Here is a 24,400-nt window from a genome sequence, read left to right as displayed (position 1 = left end):
AACAATCGAGCTACCTCCTCCCGTAGCTGCCTGCAGTCTTCGGTCCTGTGGCCATGTGTGCCATGATATTTACGCATCAAGTTTGGATTTCTTTGAGAAGGATTGGTTTGTATAGGCCTGAGCCACCTGGTGTCTTTGATCCTTCCAATAGCCAATACGATCCCCGATGCATCAACACTGAAATTATACTCCGATAACCGAGGTGCTTCTGCAGGATCGGTATGTTTATCAAAACCATTATTACTCATAAGTCCCCGAGAATTTTGTCCTCGGTCGTGCTTTCGATCATTCCGAGAAGGGTTGCGCCCTGAACCGTTGTTTCTTCGATCTACGACATATGGCTGGTACCATTCCCTATTCGATCTCGGTTCCCTGTTTCTATCCCTCGGGGACTTAACTGCCAATCTATTAGGATGAACCGAACCCGAGGGGGCTACCAGCTGGTCGTCCTCGACCCTGATCTTTGATTGGTAACGATTATGTACATCTGACCAAGTCACAGCTGGATACTCGATCAGATTTTGCTTCAACTGTCGTGACGCGATCGGACCCGCTCGTTCAACCCCTTTTGTAAAAGCTTGCGCGGCCAATCATCCGAGACCAGTGGTAATTCCATTCGTTCCATTTGAACATACGAACTCCCTTAGTATCTCATCATTCCTCAGTCTTATCTTAAAAACATCCGATTTCCTTGTGGCTACCTTTATGGCTCCGGCGTGTGCCTTTACGAAGACGTCTGCTAACATAGCAAACGAATCAATAGAATTCGGTGGCAAGTTGTGATACCAAATCATTGCTCCTTTTGACAAAGTTTCTCCAAAATTTTTCAGCAAAACCGACTCGATCTCATCATCATTTAAGTCGTTTCCATTAATCCCGCAAGTGTACGAGGTAATGTGTTCATTAGGATTGCTCGTCCTATTGTACTTAGGTATATCAGGCATACTGAACTTTTTAGGAATAGGCTTCGGAGCCGCACTCGGAGGGAATTGCTTTTATACGAGTTTCTTGGCATCCAAACCTTTCAAGACCGGGGGTGCTCCCGGTATTTGCTCGACACGGGAGTTATACGTCTCCACCTTTTCGTCATTATCCTCAATATTCTTCGAGCATCCTCACAATCGTGAGGTTAATCCTCGAGTCGTTATCGTTTGATCTTTCTAGCACCGGCTCAGTACGGCGAGTGATTCCTGGTTCGACCACACTTGGAGTTTTATGATGACTTTGAAGCTGAGCGATAGCAACCTGTTGAGCTTGTAGCATCTCAAATATTACTTGGAGGCTAACTCCCCCATCTCCTATACCCTGCGTTCCTTGGCTGCCGGATCGAACTTCCCTGCGTATACTTCCTCCGGGGTCTGCGCCTAAATCCGCATTTAGAGTAATGTGAGAGCCAACATCAATTGGTTCCACATTTGGCACATCCCTAGGGTGAATTGGTAGTACACGACTCCCAGAGCGATTACATTGTTGTTTTCACCATGAAATCCAAGGCCGCCATCGCCGAGTACGGGTGCGTTTTGTGAGTTTTACATGTTTTAACCTGGGAACAAAAATTCTTGATAAGAACAAGTGTGAAAATAACGTCTGTTATGAGAATCAGTACAGAAACAATCACTATTATCTTTAGCCCCATGGTGGGCGCCAAAATGTTTACCTCGAAAATACGAGTAACAATTAAACTTGTTTGCGGTTTTTAAAGATACGTGATTTAGTTCAATTCTAATTAATAACTAAGAAATCAAATGTGTAAACTAGAGAAGAAAGTTGAATCAAACCGGTGCTTAAGCAAGTTTTGACCTCGAGCTAGATGGCCTCGAGGTAGGTCAGCAAGAACAGTAAAGTAAAGATAATAAAGTTAAGAGACAATTCTCATGAATAATGAGCAAGAAAGTAAGAGAGTTCTTTTGCCAATGATTGATTGTCGTTACAAATGATTTGGGTCCCCTTTATATAGTAGGGACCCTAAATAAGGTACATTTCTATTTACAGTAAGGAATCTTATTGGGATAGCTGTCTAACCGCCTAGTATGGATTCGTACTAACTCGTACAAATCTATTCCGGAATTTATGCCATGATCTTGGGGGCGTGGCGAGAATCTTGCCCTTCTGTAACAAACCCATGGTGGCATCATCTCGGGGTTGGTCATACTCGGCTTCGGTGCTCGCCGCGTACTCCGATCTTCGAGCCTTATACTCTATCATCGGGCTCGGGCTTGGACCATCGGCCTCGAACTCGCCCCATCTTGAACTCGGGCTTGAAGCGACTCTGCGAGCCCGTGAAATCGGGCATACCTGATTTTGACCGTGTACACAAGTTTTTTTTTATCACATAAATAAGGATCAATGTATATTTGTGAGCCTTATGTTAATCCTGTATGTATAGAATATTTAAAAATGACCATGTTGGTAAAATCAAGTAAATAGTTACTCCATATTAATGGAACAATGGTTAATTTCTTACTTTATCACATGTTAGATATACTTAGCATTGTCAGAAAAATACGCCATTACTTTTATCATTTTCTATCAACACATATATATTATTACATAATAAACGGTAAGAATAAGTTGTACTATTAGTTTTTAAATACAACAAAAATGAACATTTTCTTTTTGTAAACTAGGGAACTAGAATATTAATCTTTTTTGTGGGAGAATTATATTACAACAATATGTACCAAAATTAGATTACCCATAAATACAAATAATTTCTTCCAAATTACGTTGGTAACTTCGTTTTCTTTTTAAATGCCAAAAACAAATTCTTCTCTCGGTTTTGGATCCCACCAAATTTCCAAGATCTAACGCATTAGGGGTCTCCTTTCCCCATTTTCTTCCCACTTTCATTTCACCAAATTCCCCGCGCATCTCTCCTCCGCCGTGCACCACCATTATCCGCCACCAAACTCACCAGCGCAGCCTCCATTCCACCACCGCTCAAAATGACGAAACTACCCATCCTCCTCCTCCTTCTACTCTGCCTCTCCTCATTCACCGCCGGCGAAATAAAAAAACTCAAAATCCGATCTGATAACCGGCCCATGATCCTCTTCGAACGGTTCGGGTTCACACACACGGGTCAAACATCAATCTCTGTCTCCTCCGTCTCTGTGATCTCCACCGTAACATCGCCTGACGCTTCCCGCCTCGGATTTTTCCTCTTATCTGAAGAATCCTTAATTCAAGTCCTAATTGAGCTTCAACAAAACCCTAATTTCTGTGTCCTTGAATCAAATTACATTCAACGCCTTTTCACTTTTCGTGATCTTTCGCCTCCGCCTAATTCGTCCTTCGATCGAGCTTACCCTGTAACTTCACCTAATGAATACTCTCTGTTTTTTGCTAATTGTGCACCTGAATCGAAGGTGTCTATGGATGTACGAACTGAGCTTTATAATCTCGATGGCCGTGTTAAAGATTATCTCTCTGCAGGTTTTATTCGATTACCTACTTTGTATTTTGTTCTGATATATTATCCAAGTTGTATTTTTTTTCTTTTGTTTGGGTTATTTTGTGTTTTTGGATTTATAGATGTATGTGTGTTTGAAGAATAGGTAATCTGTGCATTTGATCGAGTTTCCATCGTATGGCTGCAAAATATGATGGTGAAAGTGTTTTTTCATAAGTTATGACGGTGGTGTTGGGGTCAGGTTGGGCACCGGGTACCTGCTACCTCACAATCACCAACACAGGTACCGGTTAACAGTGCCCGCAGAAATCACCTTGATGGAAGGGTTCTTCTGGTTTGATATGGGGAAAATATTTCCCAGTAAAATATTTTCCTTTGTAAAATCATTTGTTTTAGCTTGAGTTGTGGAAGTAAAGTCTTTTCCTTGATGAAATTATTTTTCGAGTTTTTGGTTACCTTGAATTGGGAAGAGCAAAATATTTTGCTCGATGATACCATTTTTCATTGTTTGGTTACTTGAATTGTGTAAAACAAAATATTTTCCTTGATGGAACGATTTTCCCATTGTTTGGTTACTTGAATTGTGGAAAAAACACTTTTTACAAGGGAAATGTTTTCCATCAAAAAGAGGAAAATGACTTTTCCAAAGTCATTGTTTTTACAATTGGAAATATTCTAAAATGGCTCCATATTACGTGTTTCAATTGCTACTAACCTTTAGTATTCAGAGGTAACATGAAAACACTATCCTTATACCCTGTATTACTTTTAGAACAATTAGCATATGTCACTTACTTTAATACCAACCAAACACTGGCAAATAATCAGAAAAAATGAATTCTTGAATAAAACATTATCAACGGGAATATTTCATCATAACAAATGCAAGGTAATACTAATACTTTTAATAACTTGTCATATTCAAATATTGTGATAACATGAAACCCACTTGGTGGAAATGTCAAATAACCATAATTCAGTTATGCACTTTGTATTTTCCCTCTCTCTGCATATTCAACTTATCATAAATTTGCCCTCTTTGTACAGGTCTTACTCAGTTGCCCACTTTGTACTTTTTGTTTTTCTTGGCTTATTTTGGCTTTCTCGGCGTCTGGGTGTTTGTGTGTTTGAAGAATAAGAAATCTGTGCATAGGATTCATGGGCTTATGGCACTTTTGGTTATAATGAAGGCATTGAATTTGCTTTTCGCTGCTGAGGATAAGCATTATGTTAAGGTTACTGGTACTGCACACGGATGGGATGTGTTGTTCTACATTTTCCAGTCCATACGTGTGGTTTTGCTTTTCACTGTTATTGTTTTGATCGGTACTGGGTGGTCGTTCTTGAAGCCCTTTTTGCAAGAGAGGGAGAAGAAGGTGCTGATGATTGTGATTCCGCTTCAGGTTTTGGCTAATGTGGCTTCCGTTGTGATTGGAGAAACAGGTCCTTTCATTAAGGATTGGGTCACTTGGAATCAGGTCTTTTTGATTGTTGATATTATCTGCTGCTGTGCTATTATTTTCCCCATTGTGTGGTCGATTAGGTCGTTGAGGGAGACTTCCAAAACTGATGGGAAGGCAGCAAGGAACTTGGCAAAGTTGACTCTTTTCAGGCAGTTTTATATTGTGGTGATTGGATACTTGTACTTCACAAGGATTGTGGTTTTTGCCTTGAGGACAATTTCGGCTTATAAGTATCAATGGGTGGCATATTCTGCAGAGGAAATAGTGAGCTTAGCTTTTTACATGGTGATGTTTTACATGTTTAGGCCAGTGGAGAAGAATGAGTACTTTGTTCTTGATGATGAGGAAGAAGAGGCTGCAGCAGTGGCCCTTCGGGATGAGGAGTTTGAGCTGTGATTTTGAGATCTGGTGGCTGGTCTCGCCCAGCCATTTTATACAGTTGTCAGCCTAACACTGTGAGTTTACTGAAGTGATAAGTAGGTTTACTGGGACGAATTACAATTCACTTTTCTTTTTTGGTAGCTGTGGAATCACAAAACGGGCTTGTAATTTTGGATAATGGAATTCTGATGTCATGTAATTGTTATATAAACCTCATTTTCATGTAATAGTCCCTTATCATGATTTTGTTTCATCTGTCCCTTTATCGTCTTTCCTTGCCTTCTCTCTCCACTTAGGAGTTCTTTGGTTGGAAAGAAGTTATCTTAGGATTAATTATTTCGGGATTAGTTATTCCACCTTTCCATGGGATAAAAAAATATTACAGTCCCGGGATAACTAATCTCAGGATTAATTATACCGCAATTTTCTCCCAACCAAATATGGGATAAACGAGTCATAAGTGAATTCAAGAAGTACTTGAACTGTGCATGAAGTTGTTACGATTGGCTAGTCTTCACATTGGAGAAATTTTACTTAGCCATGCTTATCTTTTTAGGCTGTTGGCTTGGTGGCGATGATTGCTTATTGTCCATCTCGTTATGTGCTTTTTTATGCTTTCTTATGTTGTTTCAATTATACTCTTGATGACTTTAGGGTGAACTGGAGTGTGTTCATCCTAGAATGGCTCAAGTTTTCTCCACTTATGGTTTCTAGCATTCATGCTGCTGCTGCTGCTTCTTCTTCTTCTTCTTTTTTGTTTTTGGTGGGGGGTGGGGGGGTTCAAGTTAGAAGTACTCATTGAATCAGCAAACTATATTGATAATACACTCCAAATTACGTTGATTACTTCGTCATGCTGCACTAGCCTTGTCATTAAAGATGTTCAAAGGACTGAAGGAGAGTGAGTGAAGATTAGTAGAATTTGTTAAGCTTCAGTAAGAGTTTATCATGCATATCATGTTATGCACTACTAGGCATGATATAACTTTATGCTAGGTGTAGTACGTAGAAACGGGACAACATCGAGATACGAAGAACGAATTTAAAGATTTTAAGACAAATTTCTCGTAGATCTTTACTAGAACCATCTTCTAAATAGCATATATTTAACGGAAAAAGATCAAAGCTGCCCCTGAATTATAGGTTTAGGGCTAAATATATCCTCCATCCACCTATTGCGCTAAAATTGCCCCCGACGTTTTCTTTTCGGCTCAAGCCTACGCTTTGGACTAACAACCATTTCCACCAAAAAAAGATATTTAATAATGATGTGGCAGCTTCTCATTGGCTGAATTTAAAACACATGTTCCTATTAAAAAGACCCATCCATATGTGCCCATTTTCGGACTAACCCTCCCCAAACATGGGCGGATTTGTAGACAAATACATAGGGCACATGAACCCATGGTCTTTCCGGTAAACTAAGTATTTTATGTATATAATTTTTAGAATTGGTCTAGTATTATCTGCTGGCACCCATGCTCCAAAAAGGCTAAATGGTTCACTAGGTTGAATGTTGAGTTATTTACCTAGAGGACCAGGAATCAAATCCCACTTAATAGTTCATTTTTTCTCTTTTTTTGGTGGTGCACCCATGTTATAAAAATCCTAGATCCGCCTCTGGCCCCAAACTGCACTAACCCACCTGAAGTGCCTAATTTTTTATTACCAAATCAAAAGCAAAACAAAAATTAAAAAAATAAAATATAGTATCACTATTTGATCAAATACACTTGAGTTCATGCTTTGTTTCTGAGTTTACGAATTTCATTGGTATGAGCATTTGAAAATACAACTGGATTCACTGGTGGAATTGAGAAAGGATGATCCTTTGCTGAATTGAAGAGTTTTAGTGCTTAAAACTTTCCTTGATCACTCTACTGATTAGGATCTTTGGTGAGCTAAATTCGTGGCTTGAAATTGTCAAAGTTGTTGAGAGAGTTTGGTTTTGAAAGTCGAGATTGTTGCTTGGAACCTACTGATTATTATTATTTGAAGCTAAAGTCAAGTTTATCTACTGTCTTGGTTGCTCGAAAATGCAAGGAATAAAGTTGTCCGTTGTTGAAGCTAGTCAAAATTTTCAGATCTGAAATTTTAAAGGGTATTTAGTGATTTGTGGATGTTTGTTTATGTCCAAAAGTTGTAGTTCTCTACATATTTGAACTGATTTTCTTGTGGAATAAGCTAAAAAAATTATTGCAGCCATTGACACGATTCTTCTTTCTTTGAAGAGCCCTAAATTGAAGAAAAGGCACTTAGAAAAGAAAGAAGAAGAGTCCCGTGGGGGTGGGGGTTCCTTTTTTTCTGTTAGATTTTTGGTTCGGGACGGGTTATTCTGAAAACGGTACATATGGGCGGGTCGTTTTAATGGGGACAAGTGTTTTAAATTCGACGAATAAGAAACTGCCATATCATTATTAAATAAATCTTTCTTTCTTTTTTTTTTGTTGGAAATGGACGTTAGTCATAAGGGTGGGACTTGAGCTGAAAAGAAAATGGTGGGGCGCCGTCTTAGCCTTCCCTGACCAGGATCGCTCCCACACCTGTAGCGTTCGTGATCGGCCTCCTCAACTGGGGCAATTTAGCACGGTGGACGGAAGGTATATTTGACCCTAAGCCTATAGTTCGAAGGTAGTTTGACCCTTTTTCGTATATTTTATGTTGCCAATTCCAAGTATTCGGAAAATTTTAATTTTTCTATATTTGGTTGGCTTAAATATTTTAAAAAATATTTTCCTCATACACCCACATCCTTGCCAAAAGGAGGGAAATTTTCCAAAACTACTCTTTCTCAACCCACCCTATTTCCCACTCACCACACACCACACTCTCATAACTCAGAATCCACAATATCAAGATCCTGAATTCAACATTGTGTTTTGGCTTTGCATACAAAGATGAAACCTGAATTTGAAACTTACAATGTGCCTTCACTGCAAACGTATTTGGCACAAATAGATCAGATCACAGCTTGATCAGCAGAAGCCCACTAAAAAATAAAATAGAAGCCCTCATTTGAAAGGACAGTGTTCCCATATTTATGTTATTTAAAACAAAGTATAGATAAGACTAGCATTTCGATTTTCATCTCAGCTTTCTCCATAGTAAATGAACATAAAAATTTCTCATTTAAAAGAGGATTGAAGCCTGGACATGCAGGCAGATGATCAGAACATTTCTATTTGTCATCTCACATCCTAATCTAGCTCACAGGGAAATGGAAAGTAGATTATTTTGAAGATGGAGGAGATTACTGAAGAAGTCTAACAGCAATTTGGTTATTAAGAACGAAGCCTCTGTTCTTCGTAATAAATGCGTGTGCGGCTAAAGCCTGCGAAGGGAACTGCACAAGGGCCACTCTAGCTGGTGGTCTGCAACAAATAAACCAAAACTCCATCTTATAAGGAACAGAGAACACATCACAGTTAAAAGAGCCAGCGAGATGTGAGTGGTAAAGCTTCTATACCTATCAAAACCTCGCTGTTGTCTGGCGAATATTTGGATTGATGATCCATCATACTGACAACCCGAAAGAAAATGTTCCACATCATCGGCCAGTGCATTCCGTGGGATCCCTTGCAATAAAATCTGAAAAAGCCGACAATCATCAATAGATTCTTTGCTTCAAACACCTTTTGTATCACTATTAGAAATGAATGAATCGAATAGCAATATTTAATTTATCATCAATCTCATTGCATTCAGAAAGAAAGAATAGTTCATTGGTATATATTTAATTACAGTAGTTTCCGACTGTGTGGAACAGCTTGGGCCCACCTCGACTACTCCACTAGGTCCTTGTTACTTTCCACCAGCATAGGTACTAAGTAACTCCACTCGCAAATGGTTAGGCAGATGAGAAGAAATCACCTTGTGTTTTTTTCCTCTTAGTTAGTATGAGGTTTTTATTATTGTTATCAGCCTTTCCACCACCATCTACCACACTCCTACACGCCAAAAAAGAAAAAGACAAACAGAAAGAACGATGAAGACAGTTAACACCAAAGACCCACTTACAGTTTTTCCATCATAGTGTGGCAAAGTGTCCCACTGCTGACGATCAGCCTACAATCAGAAAGGTAAAGAAATGATGATTCTGCATGCAAACCTCCAGAGATCAATAATCAACCAGATGTATGTTCGAAACAGTACCCTCTCCATTCTGAACATGCGACTCGTCCGAACAACTGCCCTTAGTGAAGCGTCATAAGCATTCCGAGTAGGGAACTGAATCATCCTATTCGAGAGATAAAATATGGAACAGAGCAGTAATAAGCATTTTCTTTTTTGATAAGGCAGCAATAGGCATCCATTAATTGAATGTTTGAAGTACTTACACACACACACACACACACACACACACACACACACACACACATATATATATAGATAGCTCGTTCAAACAACCAACTCATAACAAAAAATGCATATATGATAGGAGTCAAAGATTGGAAAGTGTTCTTCACATAAAGCGCAACCCACGAAAAGGTAAAAGGGCAAACAAAAAAAACGAAACTTCAAAAGCTACCGGTGGAAAAGGAAACAACACTAATAAGAAACATACTAAGGAAACTGGTATAAAACTAAAGAGTAATATATTACCCGCATTGACTAACTATTGGTAGTGTAATCCAGATTAACTTAGCAAGCTATTAGCCTATACAACCTTAAAAATCATTTACAAAAATAAAGCAAGACATTCAATATGATAACAAACCGGTGGTCATTTGATTGGTGAACAAGTTATACCAGGATCATAATACACGAATTAAATAACAACATGATTTTTTAGTAAAGATACTTCTTAAGATACCCATTTAGTTCATTGGACTAGAAATGGATATATAGGGTATAATATAAAACATGTGTTTAGTTTTACACTAGATAAATTGAGAAAAACTTTTATTTCTGATTTCATCCTTGACTTTTTTAAAGGCCTTTGGGAGGAGAGTTTTGGAGAAAGCATCTTTGTTATTTTGGTGTTTAATCTGGGAATAGTAATCCCCGGATTGTTACCCACATTGCATGTGGTATAAAAAATACCACAATTATGATATAAATCCCTGGATTGTTAATTCCGGAATAAAAAATTCAACCAAACACGAGATAAAACAATCCCGTACTTTCTCCCGAGATTGTTATCCCTTATCCAACAAGCCAACGACCCATAGGGTTTTTTATAGGTAAAAGTTATTTTATTAATAAGAATATCCTCCAACATTAAGATGGTGCTGGATTATAAATAAGTATTCAAGGAAAGCTTATTGCAAGACGGAACCATTTCTCACCCAAGCCTACATATCCTATGTATTCAACGGAAAAAGACTAGGTTCTACAGATATGAGATAGGCAGAAGGTATGGATTGAGCAGTTTCTTGAAGAGCAAATTCGATCTTATAGTCATCTTCTTTGTTCGAAAAATGCACAATGGAAAGGGATGCTAGTCGCCTCGACGAAGTTGTAGCCCCAAAAAAGATCTAGAGTAATTCCTCAAGTAACATGGGCCCAGTGGAACGCTAGAGTTTAGATTCTCTATGCTCATGTAAACGGCTAGGGCCGGCCGACTGGTAGATCCAAAAGGATCTAGCCATAGGCCTAGCCGGATATTGTTTGTCCAGAAACAAAACAAAATTAAAGTTGATTTTTAATAGTAGTTCATGAGAGCTTGAATCCCTACGTTCTAGCGTGCATTACGCCAACAAGTCTCACCACCAACTGTAGCTGAGAAGTTGAGTCACCTTTCTATTTTTAAAGAAATAAAATAGAATAAAGAATGAGATAGTCTATATCCAGCAACGATCATAGGATCACTCTATGAATAGTCAATTCTCTTTGACATAATAGTATGACTCCAAATATTGATTTGGACATAATAGATAGTATTCATCATTAGGTTTTACTAGCCTTGACACTCTTAGTTATTCATCATTAGCTTTTGACGTAATAGTATGACTCCAAATATTGCTACCAAATGATAAAGATTTCCTTTACATAGTAACCCACATCCTACCAGGTTTTTATACTTTGATCCTTATATAAAATTATCGATTGTACCCAAGTATATAATATTTGGCAAAGTCTGAAAGGGGGGAAAATAATTTATTCTCGACATGCATTTGATAGAGTTTTTAATAGGGTATGAAAAACAGACTTTTCTCTTTCATACTCAACAATCTCAAAACAATTTTCATATATTGGTAGGCATTAGTAATGTTCCTAATAGCTATGACCTGAATATTCTTTTTAATAAATTAGCTAAGACATGAATATTTTTCAAGGTTTTTTCCTGAATGCTGGTTGTCTGGTCCGAGTGAAGTCAAACAATCAGAAATTGAAACCCAACATTTTTATTTTTATAACAGAGGTGTTCAAAGCTAAGGAAGTCCAAATTAGAAATCAAAACCACAATATTTATACAAAATGGACAAAAGCTAGGGAAATCCAAATTAATGGTCCATTCTTGTGCATAAAATTTCAGAATCATTGTTCTCCGAAGATGAAATTGATCCACCACATTTTGGCTCGATATGGCATAGCCCAAGGAATAAATCTGTGAACCTCTGTTAATTCAAAGTGGACAACACATACATGGGTTTGGGTTGAGAGAAAAGCTGACACATTGCATTTTGAATATGACTACTAACATATGCTATTAGAAACATTTTATTGGATATATTAAACCACTATTGTGCATTAATACATATTTGATCAATAATATTAATGCACAGTAGCGGTTTAATATGTGTCTAATTTCAGTGGTTAATTTCTAAAGCATAGCCTATGTTACCCTCTAATATAAGATACAGATGAAACCACTAATGTGCATTAAAACTGCACATACATGTTTAATAGCATATTTTAGTTGCCTTATTCAAAAAGCAAAATGATATAGATCAGTATCTTCGATTCTTACATGCATCTCCCGGAACTAATTAAATTTGACCTCAACTAAAACTAACAAATTGTCCTAATATCAAATCATTATTTTCCACAAACAATGATTTTAGATGGCATGGAAAAGATCTTTCTTGGTTTTGCTACGTCTCTCATAAAATTTGTGCTTAGCTGGGAACTAAAAATTTTGAACCTAAGAATGATGGGTAACTTTAACGAATCTTGTTACTTGGAAGTAGAAAGAAAGTTAAGCGAAGAAATGGTTTTGGATCCATGAGAGAGAGAGAGAGAGAGAGAGAGAGAGAGAGAGAGAGAGAGAGAGAGATTGATGGAAGAATGGTGGTGGTTGTTGGGGGAGAGAGGTGGAAGCGACGAGGAAGAGAGAAAACAATGTGATAAAAATCTTTGTTTTTATATATGAGAAGGATTTTTGGGGAAGGAAAGGAAACGATTGATTTGAGTCAATTGCAGCTCATGTGTAAAGAAGCTATATTTTTTGAATTTGCTTTTGGCTTTCACGTGCTCCGATCCAATTGTGTGCACTTCCTTTGCCATGTCAACAGTTAGGGCGGTTATAGATACACTTTGGACAAGAACAAGGGGTAATGGGACCCCAAAAAATTTGTGTAGTTGAAAAATAAGGCAAATTTGAGGGGGTCAGTATGTATTATCCCAGGATTAAATGGAGGCAAGCACTGACAAGTGACAAGTCATGAACGTAGAACAAATTAGAAATAAAAAAGATAAAAAGAAACCTACAATCTTGCTAGAGAGCAAGTTCATTATAAGAAGGTTCATATATTACGACCCTTTTAAAAGCAATGCGATGCTCACAATAGTACCTAATACATATACGGTTAACTATATCCACCAAAACTTAGGGAGATGAGAAGAAGTCACCAAGAGTTTTTGCAGGGACTAGAACCCTGATCCCCAATGATCCATTTTAGCTTCATTGACAACCAACCCACACCCTTGGATGCTCAGAAATCAAAGCCACGGCACTATGAACTATTTCCTTATAGATATTGTTAAACCTTATATCATAAAAGAAGAAACTTACGCAGCAACTGGAGCATAGTTCGGGTTGTACTCAAATCTAACGTCATCTAGGCTCAAATTAGAAGCCCCTAACATGCTAATAATGTCACTCTTTCTTGTATGCCTTCCGATGCCATAGATTCTCCCATAAACCAAACCTGGGAAATAGAAAGACCAAGATCCTGGATCAGTCTCATATAAGATTGCAATTGCATAAGCATATGGCATGAACAAAGATGCAAGACTGCTATTACTATATTGCAAAAGTAGCCTGATGTAAAATAATTCCTGTCCCCTCCACATACGTGGATGTAAAGGAAATTAAGCGAAAGAAAGTGGATACAAGGAATTCATAACTTTTCTAATTGTTGATTATTGCCTCCAATTCCATCTATGTGAGCTTCGTGAAGCATAACTAGACCAAGCTTGGAACTTGGATAAAGGAAGGGGTCGCAGAAGGTTAAGGGTGGTTAGCATGAATACTGCCAAATTAGGATAGAACAGTGAACTCATAGGAACGCGTGTGACATGGATACAAAGTATTCACATAGATGACCTCATGACCCTAATTACTCTAACTAGTCTGGATTGAGGTACAGTTGATTGATTGATGATTATTGCCTCTGTTCAAGTGCTAAATTCACAACCTTCTACCAAAACCAAATCCAACCAAACATTTTCACAGCCACGAGCTTCTCCAATCTCTAGTCTAACACGTCAAACAGTTACCTATTAGCAAATGAAAAATGCTCAAGCAATAAGCAAAAAGCAAAAACCCTAAACCCTAACAACAATAACAACAACAACTACCCAGTAAAATCCCACAGAGTGGGGTGTGGGGAGAGTAATGTGTACGCAGACCTTACCCTACCCTGATAGAGCAGAGAGGCTGTTTCCGATAGACCCTCGGCTCAGAAAGACGGAAAAAAAACAAGAAACAAGAAAAGACAATTCATTAGTAACTCCAGTAGAAACCGTAATAGTAACAGAAGCATAACAACCAAAAGATGAATGACATGCAATAACAATAACCAGAACATAAGGTCCGGGGCTAAGACAAACAACAAGGATAGTGTGGATTCAACATAAACTGCAAAACATCTTAGATCGACCCTAAACAACCCCACCTCACCCCCGGTAAGAAGTAAGGGAAGCTCTACCACCCCTAACCTACAACCCTAATGCTTGACCTACAGACCTTCCTGTCAAAAACCCTAAACCCTAAATCACCAAAAATAGGAACATGCAAATTTTAGAAGACTGCAAATAATCTAATAACTTTTATAAATCCTTCATAACCACTTAACAATAATTTCGAAACCCAAAGTCTTTAACAGGTCAATAGTTACCTCATAGCAAACTGAAAATGTTCAAGGAATAAGCAGAACAGCCTAAACCCTAAATACTGAAATATTCGAAAAAAAAGACAGGTAAATCAACAAGACTGCTTAATAGTACAAATCAACAAAAGGGTATCCATAATTTTCTTGCATTATGAAAACCCATAAAAATCCACTTTTTTATACATCAAAAAAATGATCTTTAAAAATAAATATAACAGCGAGAATAAATTATTATTATTATAACTATATGAAAGATTTATATGTACCAGTAGATGGGTTTTGGAGGAATGTATCAACGGAGTTGTCCTGCTGAGGAGTTTCCATTTGAGTTGATAACTGTCTGCTGAGGGACAACGTGAGCCCTTGATTTTGAAGACCCATTTGAATCGGACGGTTCGATTTAGTCACAGCTCTCAATAAACCCATCATCTTGGAATTCTGAAGCTAAAATGTTGAAAGTGGAGGAGTGAAGTTTCGGCTTAAGGCAATGAAGAAGCAGAGTTAACAATGGCTGCGAGGGGAGAAAATGACGAAAATTGTACTTTATTGAGCAGTATTAATTTTTAAGTTTGTCAAAAGTTAACATTATTGGTCTCCATAAAAAATTACTATGTTCCTTAGATTTGGAAAAAAAACTATTAAAAAAATATATTTAAACTTAAAAAGGAAGTCTCATCCAATCCTAAAAATATAACATAAAAATATAACTAGATACTAAAAAGATATGGGTAATAGCAGAAAATACACCTCAAAAAGCTGCATCAAAATCTAGAAATTGATCAAAAATAGCAGAAACTACAAAATATTATACCTCCAAATATGATTTCTTCTCCTTTTTCTGCTGTTTTCCTGGAATCTAACATATAGAATTTGTTAAACTATTTGAAAAATGATAATATTTATCCTTCTACTATCGAAAATAATTAACTTTCAGTTTCTTAGTACTATTACCATATTTGGATCATATTCACCCTACGTGTTAAATCCTTAATTTTAACTTAAAAAAAACAAGTGAATTAAACTGACTGGATAAAAAACTCGCTCCATTTCTAATTAAAACTCACCCGAACCACCCGCTTCTACATAGTTTTTAAGCTTTTTTATTTTTTTCATTTTTTACTCATTTCTTTCTTTTCTTCTTTTCCTCGGATCCATAATCTTCTTTCCATGTCTATAATACTAAAATAGTTTCTTCCCATTAACAAAAACATCTCTTACAACCTTGTGCTACTCAGAGAACTGGTCTGATCTTTATCGAAATTATCAAACACTTTTTAATCAAACATCAAACCACACACTTTCTTCAACTCTCCTATTTTCCTTAGATAATGAAAATCCCATTTTTGAAGCAAACTGAATCTTAACTCACGATGTTAGAGTTTGTTGAATTTGAAGTTGTAATCAAATGGTGTAGAAATGAGCTCAAATTGTTCTAACTCAAACCCAACTCTTGAAATCAAGTGTAACTAAAGTGCCTAACAAAAAATTACAAGAATAATAAATTCATCAAGAGTTGAATCGATCTGAGTCGACTTACTGAGTCAAACTTAGCTCGTTTCATTTCAACAACAAAGAAATCAAAACTTTCTTTCCGGGTCTTTTATCAAAAGCATAATAATCGTTTTTGAAAACGTACATACGAAGGGTGTGTTTGGTATGATCGAATATAAAATTCAAAGAGATCAAATAAGAAAGTATATTCTGATCATAGAACTATAATGAAATATACGATCAACCAATATTTATCAGATTTGAAAAAGAGTCGGAAGAAAAGGTTCGAGCCTCATATTTTGATTTCTCGAACCGAGAGATCCATGAATCGGGATCCTGATGCATATAGATATAAATAGTCCAGTGGGCGCAAGAATTTCCAGGAACATTTGGGACAGTCTATTTCGGAGCAAAAGAGTCATTTTCAAGTAGTGTTCGATCGATTACGTTAATCAATATTCTAGAAAATATTTTCTTGGAGAATGAGTAGGTTTATCGTTTATTTTCCAATATTGTTTAGTGTTTGGACCTCCCCCTCCTTAATTTCAACTTAGAAAATATACGTGAATGGACCTGACTGGATAAAGAAACTCGCTCCATTTCTAATTAAAACTCACCCGCTTCTACATAGTTTTTTAGCTTTTTTATTTTTTTATTCTTTAGTCATTTCTATCTTTTCCTCGTGTCCATAATCTTCTTCCCATGTCTATTATACTGAAGTAGTTTCTTCCCATTAACAAAAACATCTCTTACAACCTTGTGCTACTCAAAGAACTCATCTGATCTTTATCGAAATTATCAAAACACTTTCTTGAACTCTCCTATTTTCCTTAGATAATGAATATTTCATTTTTGAAGTAAACTGAATCTTGACTCGTATTGTTGATCTAGGATAACGGTCTGCAAACACAAGCAAAGGAAATAAGTAAAAGTAAGACTTAAGAGCAAAACAAAGCAAAGGATAGAGAGTGAGAAATGAGTGAAGGGATTTACCCTGAGAGCGAGTCCGGCGATTCTCTTGGACAAGGTGTTGTCATTCAGCTCCCCGAGAGTCTTATGCTCAGCGTCAGGGCAGAAGGAACCGAAGACATGAATCACATCCTCAGTATCCTTAAGAAGATCATGATTCGCTGGGATCGTGATGGTCCTCGATCCCCTTTCTACCCTAATTTCGACCTGAGTAGTCCATTATCGATCATCTCATGATCTTCAAGGTTGAGATCGGAATTGAACTCATCGCCGATGAGTTCAACTCGCCTATCGTCCTGATCAACGAGCATCTTGTTTTTCCCCTATCAGCAGGAGAAACCTCCTGAGCCGATTCAGAAGAGGAGGCCTCCCCACACCCAAGACACACAAAACAGTCATCAGAGGCATCCACAATGGCCACTTCTTATTCAGGTCAAAAAGGAGCAGCATCACCGATCTCTTCTAACCTAGGCACTTCAGAGGCTGCCCAACGCCCTCCTTAATAAAAATCATTGCAGTTTCTGTCACGACCCCAACCCCGGTCGTGATGGCGCCCAACACGCTGCTAGGCAAGCCCGATCAATTCCATAACTTTAACCATTTATACAACTCACGAATCACTTAACCTGGATGAATTACTAAATCACAATACTGAATATCTGCAATAAAGTTAAAACATGTGGAAAATCCAAGTAGAAATACTACTACACAGTCCAAAGAATCCGGTGTCACAAGTCTGAGCCTCTAATATACGAGTGTCAACCTACTACATAATGTTCTGAAGAAATGCGGAATAAAAATAAATAGGATAGATGGGAAGATCAGGACTGCGGAGGTCATGCAACTACCTTGATGCTCCCGGATGTGATGCTCAACAGAGAAAAGTCTCACTCCGCCTCAGTGGGTGCGCCTGAATCTGCACACAAGGTGCAGGGAGTAAAGTGAGAACTTCCAACTCAGTGAGTAATAAACATAAATAAAGACTGAGAATAAGAAGTCCTGAATAAGCACAAAGTAGTTCTATAAATACAGCAACTCGAACTCAGCAACATGAAATCAATAAATCAATGAAAACGGTTAAGGAAATACCACAACAGATAAATAAGTAGATGCCAATCAAATATGCAATGCAACACATAAACCGGTACTCTCCAGTACCCGCTGCAGCGTGCAGCCCGCTCCATTTATTTATCGTCGACGACGCTCACTGGGGGTGTGCAGACTCTGGGAGGGGCCCCTTACGGCCCAAGCGCAATAATAAGCCATCTCGTGGCATCAACCAGGCCCTTGGCCTCATATCAATATCAATACAGTACCGCTGCAGCGCGCAGCCCGATCCATAATCAGTCCAAAATCACATAAGCCCCTCGGGCATAACAATATAGAAATATTCGGCCCAAACTTCCTTTGAAAATATTAATTAAGTTTCAAGTGAGAGAAAAGTGGCTGAGTTTGCAAAATAGTATTAAATACTAGGACTGAGTTCAATTATATGTAAAAATGGTAAGAAACCAGTAAGAGCAATCCCTGAAGGATTCAATCAGTTGGCACGAGGCCCAATCATGACAGTAAATCCATTTTTATAAGGAATATCAACTAAGCTTCAATCAATTAGGTAGTAATTTTATTAAGCGGGACGGACCAAGTCACGATCCCCGACGGTGCTCTACCCCATGCCCGTTATCCAGCGTGCAAGTCACCTCAACATAGCACTACAATATGCAAATTCGGGGTTTCAAACCCTCAGAACAGCATTTACATCTATTACTCACCTCAAGCCGGCCAAAAGTCTAGCTCGCTATGCCCTTGCCTCTCGAATCGACCTCCTCGCACGCCGAATCTAATCAAAACCACAACGAATACATCACAATGTGTCAAAGGAACAATACCCAATCGAAAATAATCGAAAAATAGCGAAAATCTAGAAATTAGCAAAACCCGAGCCCCGGGCCCGCTTCATGAAAATCAGAAAATTTAACATCAACGGGTTCCTCATCTCGCCCCGAGTCCATGCATATAAAAATTACCAAAATCGGCATCCAAATGACCCCTCAAATCCCCATTATACCTCTCTTAAGTTTCAAGCCCTAACCTCCATTCTTAACCTTTGATTCCTTTATTTTTCAGCCTAAATTCATGTATTTACACCATAAAATCATGTTTTAAGTCCAAGATTTCATACCTGATCAAAGTCCTTGAAACCCTCTTCAAAATCGCCCAAAAACTCTCCAAGTCCGAAGTGAAATAGGTTACTCTTTCAAAAATTCGCGAAGAAGACTAATTTAATATTCTGCCCAGGCTTCTCGCTTCTGCGGGACCGCTTCTGCGGCCATTATACCGCTTCTGCGGTTTTTCACTTAAAGGCTTCGATCGCTTCTGCGCCCAAAAATCGCACCAGCGGGACCGCTTCTGCTGTCCACACTTCCGCTTCTGCGGAACTTGCCCTAGTCCAAGACTCGCTTCTGCGACTTCCTCCTCCGCTTCTGCGTGACCGCACCTGCGGTCCCATAACCGCAGGTGCGAAAATACCAGATACCAGCAGACCTTAACCATGCAAAAATTCCGAAACTCTCCGTTTAACCATCCGAACTCACCCCGAGGCCCCCGGAACCTCAACCAAAAATACCAATGCATCCTACAACGTTATTCAAACTTGTTCCAATCATAAAAACATATCCAACAACACAAAAATCATCAATTCTCATCGAATTCAAGCCTAAGTTCTTCCGAAACACGCATTCGATCAAAAACCCAACCAAATCACCTCCGAATAACCTGAAATTTTGCACACACATCCCAAATCACCTAACGAAGCTACAGTAACTCTCGGAATTCCATTCCGAACCTCGGATCAAAATCTCACCTATCAACCGGAATTCGCCAAACTACTAACTTCGCCAATTCAAGCCTAATTCTACACCGGACCTCCAAAATCACTTCCGATCACACTCCTAAGTCACAAATCATCCCCCGAAGCTAACTGAATCGTCGGAATCCATATCCGAGCCCTCTAACTCATAGGTCAACATCCGGTTGACTTTTCCAAAATAAGCCTTCCTTAAAGAGACTAAGTGTCTCATTTCCTTCCAAAAATCAACCCAATTCAACTCGTTCACACAAGACACAAATAATGAAGCATAACGAAGCAGGAAATGGGGGAAACGGAGCGGTTTCTCATGAGACGACGGGTCGGGTCGTCACAGTTTCTCGCACCACGATCTCATCCTCCAATAAATTGATTGCCACGAGCACATCTGGTCAACATCTACGACCTTCCTTTAAAGTGGCCTTAAGTCCGCCCCATGTGGAGAAACCTCCTCGTCCTCAACATGGGATGGAACTAAGAAAGGGACGGGCACAACAGCCGAGACGGAGGTAGGGGTAGAGGAAGAGGCAACACCTCTTCTCCTAAAGAAAGGCGTCAACGCCATATCTCTTTTTGTGACCTCCTTAACAGAATCTAGAAGAATATATATATATATATATATATATATATATATATATATATATATATATATATATATATATATATATATATATATATAAGAAGAAGAAGAAGATGAGCACGGTGAAATGGACGAGAACAAACACACTAAAAGACGACATTACCTTTATTAGAAGGGCCGTTTTGAACTTCTGCCAGAAGCTCAGCCAATCTCGAATCCCTGCAGTACAGGGAAGAACCTGTCTGAACCAATCAACGAGGTGCGTCACCAACTAAAGAGGCCGAGCAGTAGCTGCAAGATAAGAAGAAATAACTCCTCCACCCAGGGGGGATGAGGGAATGAATAACCGATGAAAAAATGATAAGCGAAGAGAGCATAGAACCCAAGACGGTGAGCATACACTTCATCATCATTGGTGGGTATTAACTCCACCAGGGAGGTCGTACTTGGACTTGAACTCCGCCAAGCGTTTAACCATCAAAGAAGACTGGAAAACCTCAACCACCGCCTCAGCCGTCCGTTACAAATCAGGTTTTGCATTAGGGTTGCGAGGAATAATCTCTTCTACTAATGGAAGAGCCTTCGCTTCAGTGGTGGAGGTGGCATCTCCTCCGCAAACGGAGGCTGTAACAACTAATGAGGTAGCTGGAATATCCTCACTCACACCAAAAACCTCTCCACCACGAGTACCGGAAGGTAAATCAGACATGATCGGAGAAGTTCGAAGAATGTAGGGAGAAAAAGAGTTGAGAAAATGGGAGGGAAAGTTAGAGGGCAACAAGCAAGAGAAATGAACTCAAGGAAAACAAAGGAAATTTTAGTAGCACCAAATGACGGTAAAAACTTGAATAATGGTAATCATCCACTCTTTATAGAGGGGAAATGTCAAACCCAAAACGGGTCGTCGTGGTTGCAGCCAAAATCTTAACGGAAGAACCAATCCAAAGGTCGTGCATTTACTAATGCGACGTATCGGGAACAAGCGTCATCATGATGAATGACGTCACGTTCCATCCACGTCCGGTTCTCTCCAAAGGTTACCCGGAAAAATCGAGACAACAAGAGTTCGAAATATGTGGCTCCTACAACGCCATGTCATCTGCCTCTAACGATGACCACGATCGTTATTATCCACTTATTAAGATTGCCCACGAGGACAAACTAGACAAGTGGAGGGACTATCTATATTGGCGAATAACTTCACGTTATATATTTGACCTAGTCAACAGAGATAAAGCCTTTTGAAGGCCGTGACGTGTCGATGTTGTGACGTGTCAACTTGGCCCCAAAAGGTTGAGGCCACGTAAAGAAGGCAAATCGTCGACGAGGACTTGACAGAAGACGAGGACGAGGATGAGCATTTGTCCTTGGTATACAGTAATGGCTAGCTTAAGGATTTAGATTTCCTAAGAGAATATTCTAGTGGATATTCCTCTCTGTTGTTCTATATAGGATTTTATGGCCCATGTACCCTTATAAATAGGAAGAGATGTAGTTCTAGAGAGGGAATCGAACATTTTTTTGTGTAAATAACAACATTGACATTCTTTATGAAGATTCTATCTGTCATGACCCAAAATCCCTTCAAGGAAGTTGTGATGGCACTTAGTCTCTAAAACTAGGTAAGCCTAACACATGATCATCACTAATGAAATTTAACTAACTTAACTACAATAAATTAAATAATTTTTCGTAACAACATAGTAAATTAAATAATTTTTCCGTATCAACATAGTCACCAACTCAGTTACATAATCCCAAAACCGGTAGTACAAGTCACAAGCCTTTCTAAGAGTAACTATAAAGAAGGAGTACATCATTTTTCCGGAATAGTAGGAGACAGTGGAAATAAATATAACAGAAGGTGACTTCGGGACCTGCGAATGTTGAGGAGGTATACCTTGAAATCTCTAGCAGCGCGGACATAGGTCTCCAACCAACCCGATTATAAGTACCTGAACTGCACAAAAATATGTAGAAGCATAACACGAGTACACCATAGAGGTACCCAGTAAGTATCAAGCCTAACCTCGGTAGAGTGGTGGAGGCCAGTTCAAGACACCTACCGGACTTGAAAACTTGTGCAGGATATGACATAACACTAACAAGGAAGGAATATCAATATAAGGCCAAAAGCTGAAAGATTTCAAATCACCACCAACAATGAAAGTCAGGAAAGAACGAATGGTAACAAGAACATCCAAGTAATAAAGCAACAACAAAGTTGGGGGTACAGATGAAATATGAATGTGTTAAAGTAAGAGAAATCGATGACAACCTAGTCAATCAAATCATTCCAAATACACGAGTTTGAATAAGAATTACCCGAGTACCACATCTTGTAATCTCAGATTATAAGTCACAATTTCCAAGCCTTACACACATGGCACCTTGTGCCCATATTTTCCAAATCATTTTCGCACGGTAATATTCATGTGCTACCATGTACATAGTATCCGTGTCAATATCAATTAAGATGATCGATGAATAATTTAAACATAATTAAGCACAAATCAAACTTGAATACAGTAAAGTAGTGTCAAACGAGATATTAAGCATAATTTATGATTCAAATTGTAACGACCTGGCCGGTCGTTTTTGGAAATTTCGCCCTGATCCCCCATTAACTGTTTCCCCTAAGTTCATTTCTGCTATTTTGGTTTGCCGGGACGTTTGGTGTTGAGTTTTGGAGAGTTTTGGGACACTTAGTCCCTAAATGAGAGCTTAAGAGTTGAAAAATGGTCCGTAATTAGAACAGCGTAAACACGACCTCGGAATGGAAATACGATGGTTCCGTTAGCTCTGCTAGGTGATTTCGGGGTTGGGAGCATGTTCGGAATGTATTTTGGAGGCTCGTAGCTCATTTAGGCTTGAAATGCCGAAGTTTGAATTTTTGAAGTTTCCGGTCCGACAGTGAGTTTTTGATCCGAGGATCGGATTGGAATTCCGGAAGTTGCAGTAGTTCCGTCATGTCATTTGGGATGTGTGTGCAAAATTTCAGGTCATTCGGACGAGGTTCGGGTAGGTTTTTGATCGAAAGTGTGTTTGGTTGGAATTTGAAGTTCTTAGGCTTGAATCTTTGATTAATTCGGGTTTCCGGCGTTGTTCAGGTGTTTTCAGGATTGGTACAAGTTTGAATAAGGTATTAGGTGGTATTGGTACTTTTGGTTGAGGTTCCGGGGGCCTCGGGATGATTTCGGGTGGTTAACGGAAGAGTTTTGGAAGTTGAGAAATAGCAGCACTGCTGCTTCTGGTATCTTTTCGCTTCTACGGCTTGGGGACCGCAGAAGCGGAGCCGCAGAAGCGGCCTGGTCATCGCAGGAGCAGGTTTGGGCAGAGTTTTTTAGGTACCGCAGATGCGGAGGAAATTCCGCAGGAGCGGCCTCGCATCTGCGAGAAAGAGAACTGCAGATGCGGAAACTTGGACTTTTATTAGAACCGCAGAAGCGGCTTAAATTCCGCATAAGCGGAACCGCATAAGCAGTTAATGGTCCGCAAAAGCGGACATTGGCTCTTTATTGAGAGTCGCAGAAGTGACTCGTTTTCCGTATAAGCGGGACCGCAGAAGCGGTCCCTTGTCCTCAGAAGCGGAAATCCCTGGGCAGAAATAGAAATTTCGAGGGTTTGAGTTCATAAGTTACAAAAATCAATTGAGAGCTCGGTTTAAGGCGATTTTGAGTGGATTTGAAGTGAAGATCACTGGGTAACGTTTCTTTGGTCCCTTCTTGTTATATTTCATCATTATATAGTTAAATACACCATTGGAATTTGAATTTAGGATCAAAAATTTGATAATTTGGGGTAAAACTTTATTGCCTAAACTATTGAGTTTTGAGTGGGCATTTGACCTCCGATTTGGGAGATTTTTTATATGGTTAGACTCGTGAGAGTACGAGGGTTCTGAAAATGTGGAAATTATTCAATTCCGGGGCATTGGCCCGGAGGGCATTTTGGTTATTT

The 24,400-nt window shown here is 38.9% G+C and overlaps 2 protein-coding genes across 2 annotated transcripts; one reads left to right on the top strand and one right to left on the bottom strand.

The window, feature by feature from the left end:
• The first annotated feature begins 2,740 nt into the window (after positions 1 to 2,740).
• On the top strand, positions 2,741 to 5,515 carry LOC109216498 (protein GPR107-like). Its single transcript, XM_019380660.1, has 2 exons — positions 2,741 to 3,435; positions 4,460 to 5,515. The coding sequence occupies exons 1-2, from the start codon at positions 2,946 to 2,948 to the stop codon at positions 5,269 to 5,271; spliced, it is 1,302 nt and encodes a 433-aa protein (XP_019236205.1). The 5' UTR covers positions 2,741 to 2,945; the 3' UTR covers positions 5,272 to 5,515.
• A 2,602-nt stretch (positions 5,516 to 8,117) lies between these two features.
• Positions 8,118 to 15,117, bottom strand: LOC109216499. Its single transcript, XM_019380661.1, has 6 exons — positions 14,801 to 15,117; positions 13,214 to 13,349; positions 9,409 to 9,493; positions 9,274 to 9,321; positions 8,723 to 8,844; positions 8,118 to 8,627 (listed from the first exon to the last, which is right to left on the bottom strand). Exons 1-6 carry the CDS (start codon positions 14,961 to 14,963, stop codon positions 8,507 to 8,509), a joined length of 675 nt encoding a protein of 224 aa, XP_019236206.1. The 5' UTR covers positions 14,964 to 15,117; the 3' UTR covers positions 8,118 to 8,506.
• Between the last annotated feature and the right edge of the window lie 9,283 nt (positions 15,118 to 24,400).

Source organism: Nicotiana attenuata, unplaced genomic scaffold (genome assembly GCF_001879085.1).
Source record: "Nicotiana attenuata strain UT unplaced genomic scaffold, NIATTr2, whole genome shotgun sequence".
NCBI classification, from domain to species: domain Eukaryota; kingdom Viridiplantae; phylum Streptophyta; class Magnoliopsida; order Solanales; family Solanaceae; genus Nicotiana; species Nicotiana attenuata.
Note: the sequence above shows the minus strand (reverse complement) of the source record. Positions and strands in the feature narration are given on the sequence as shown.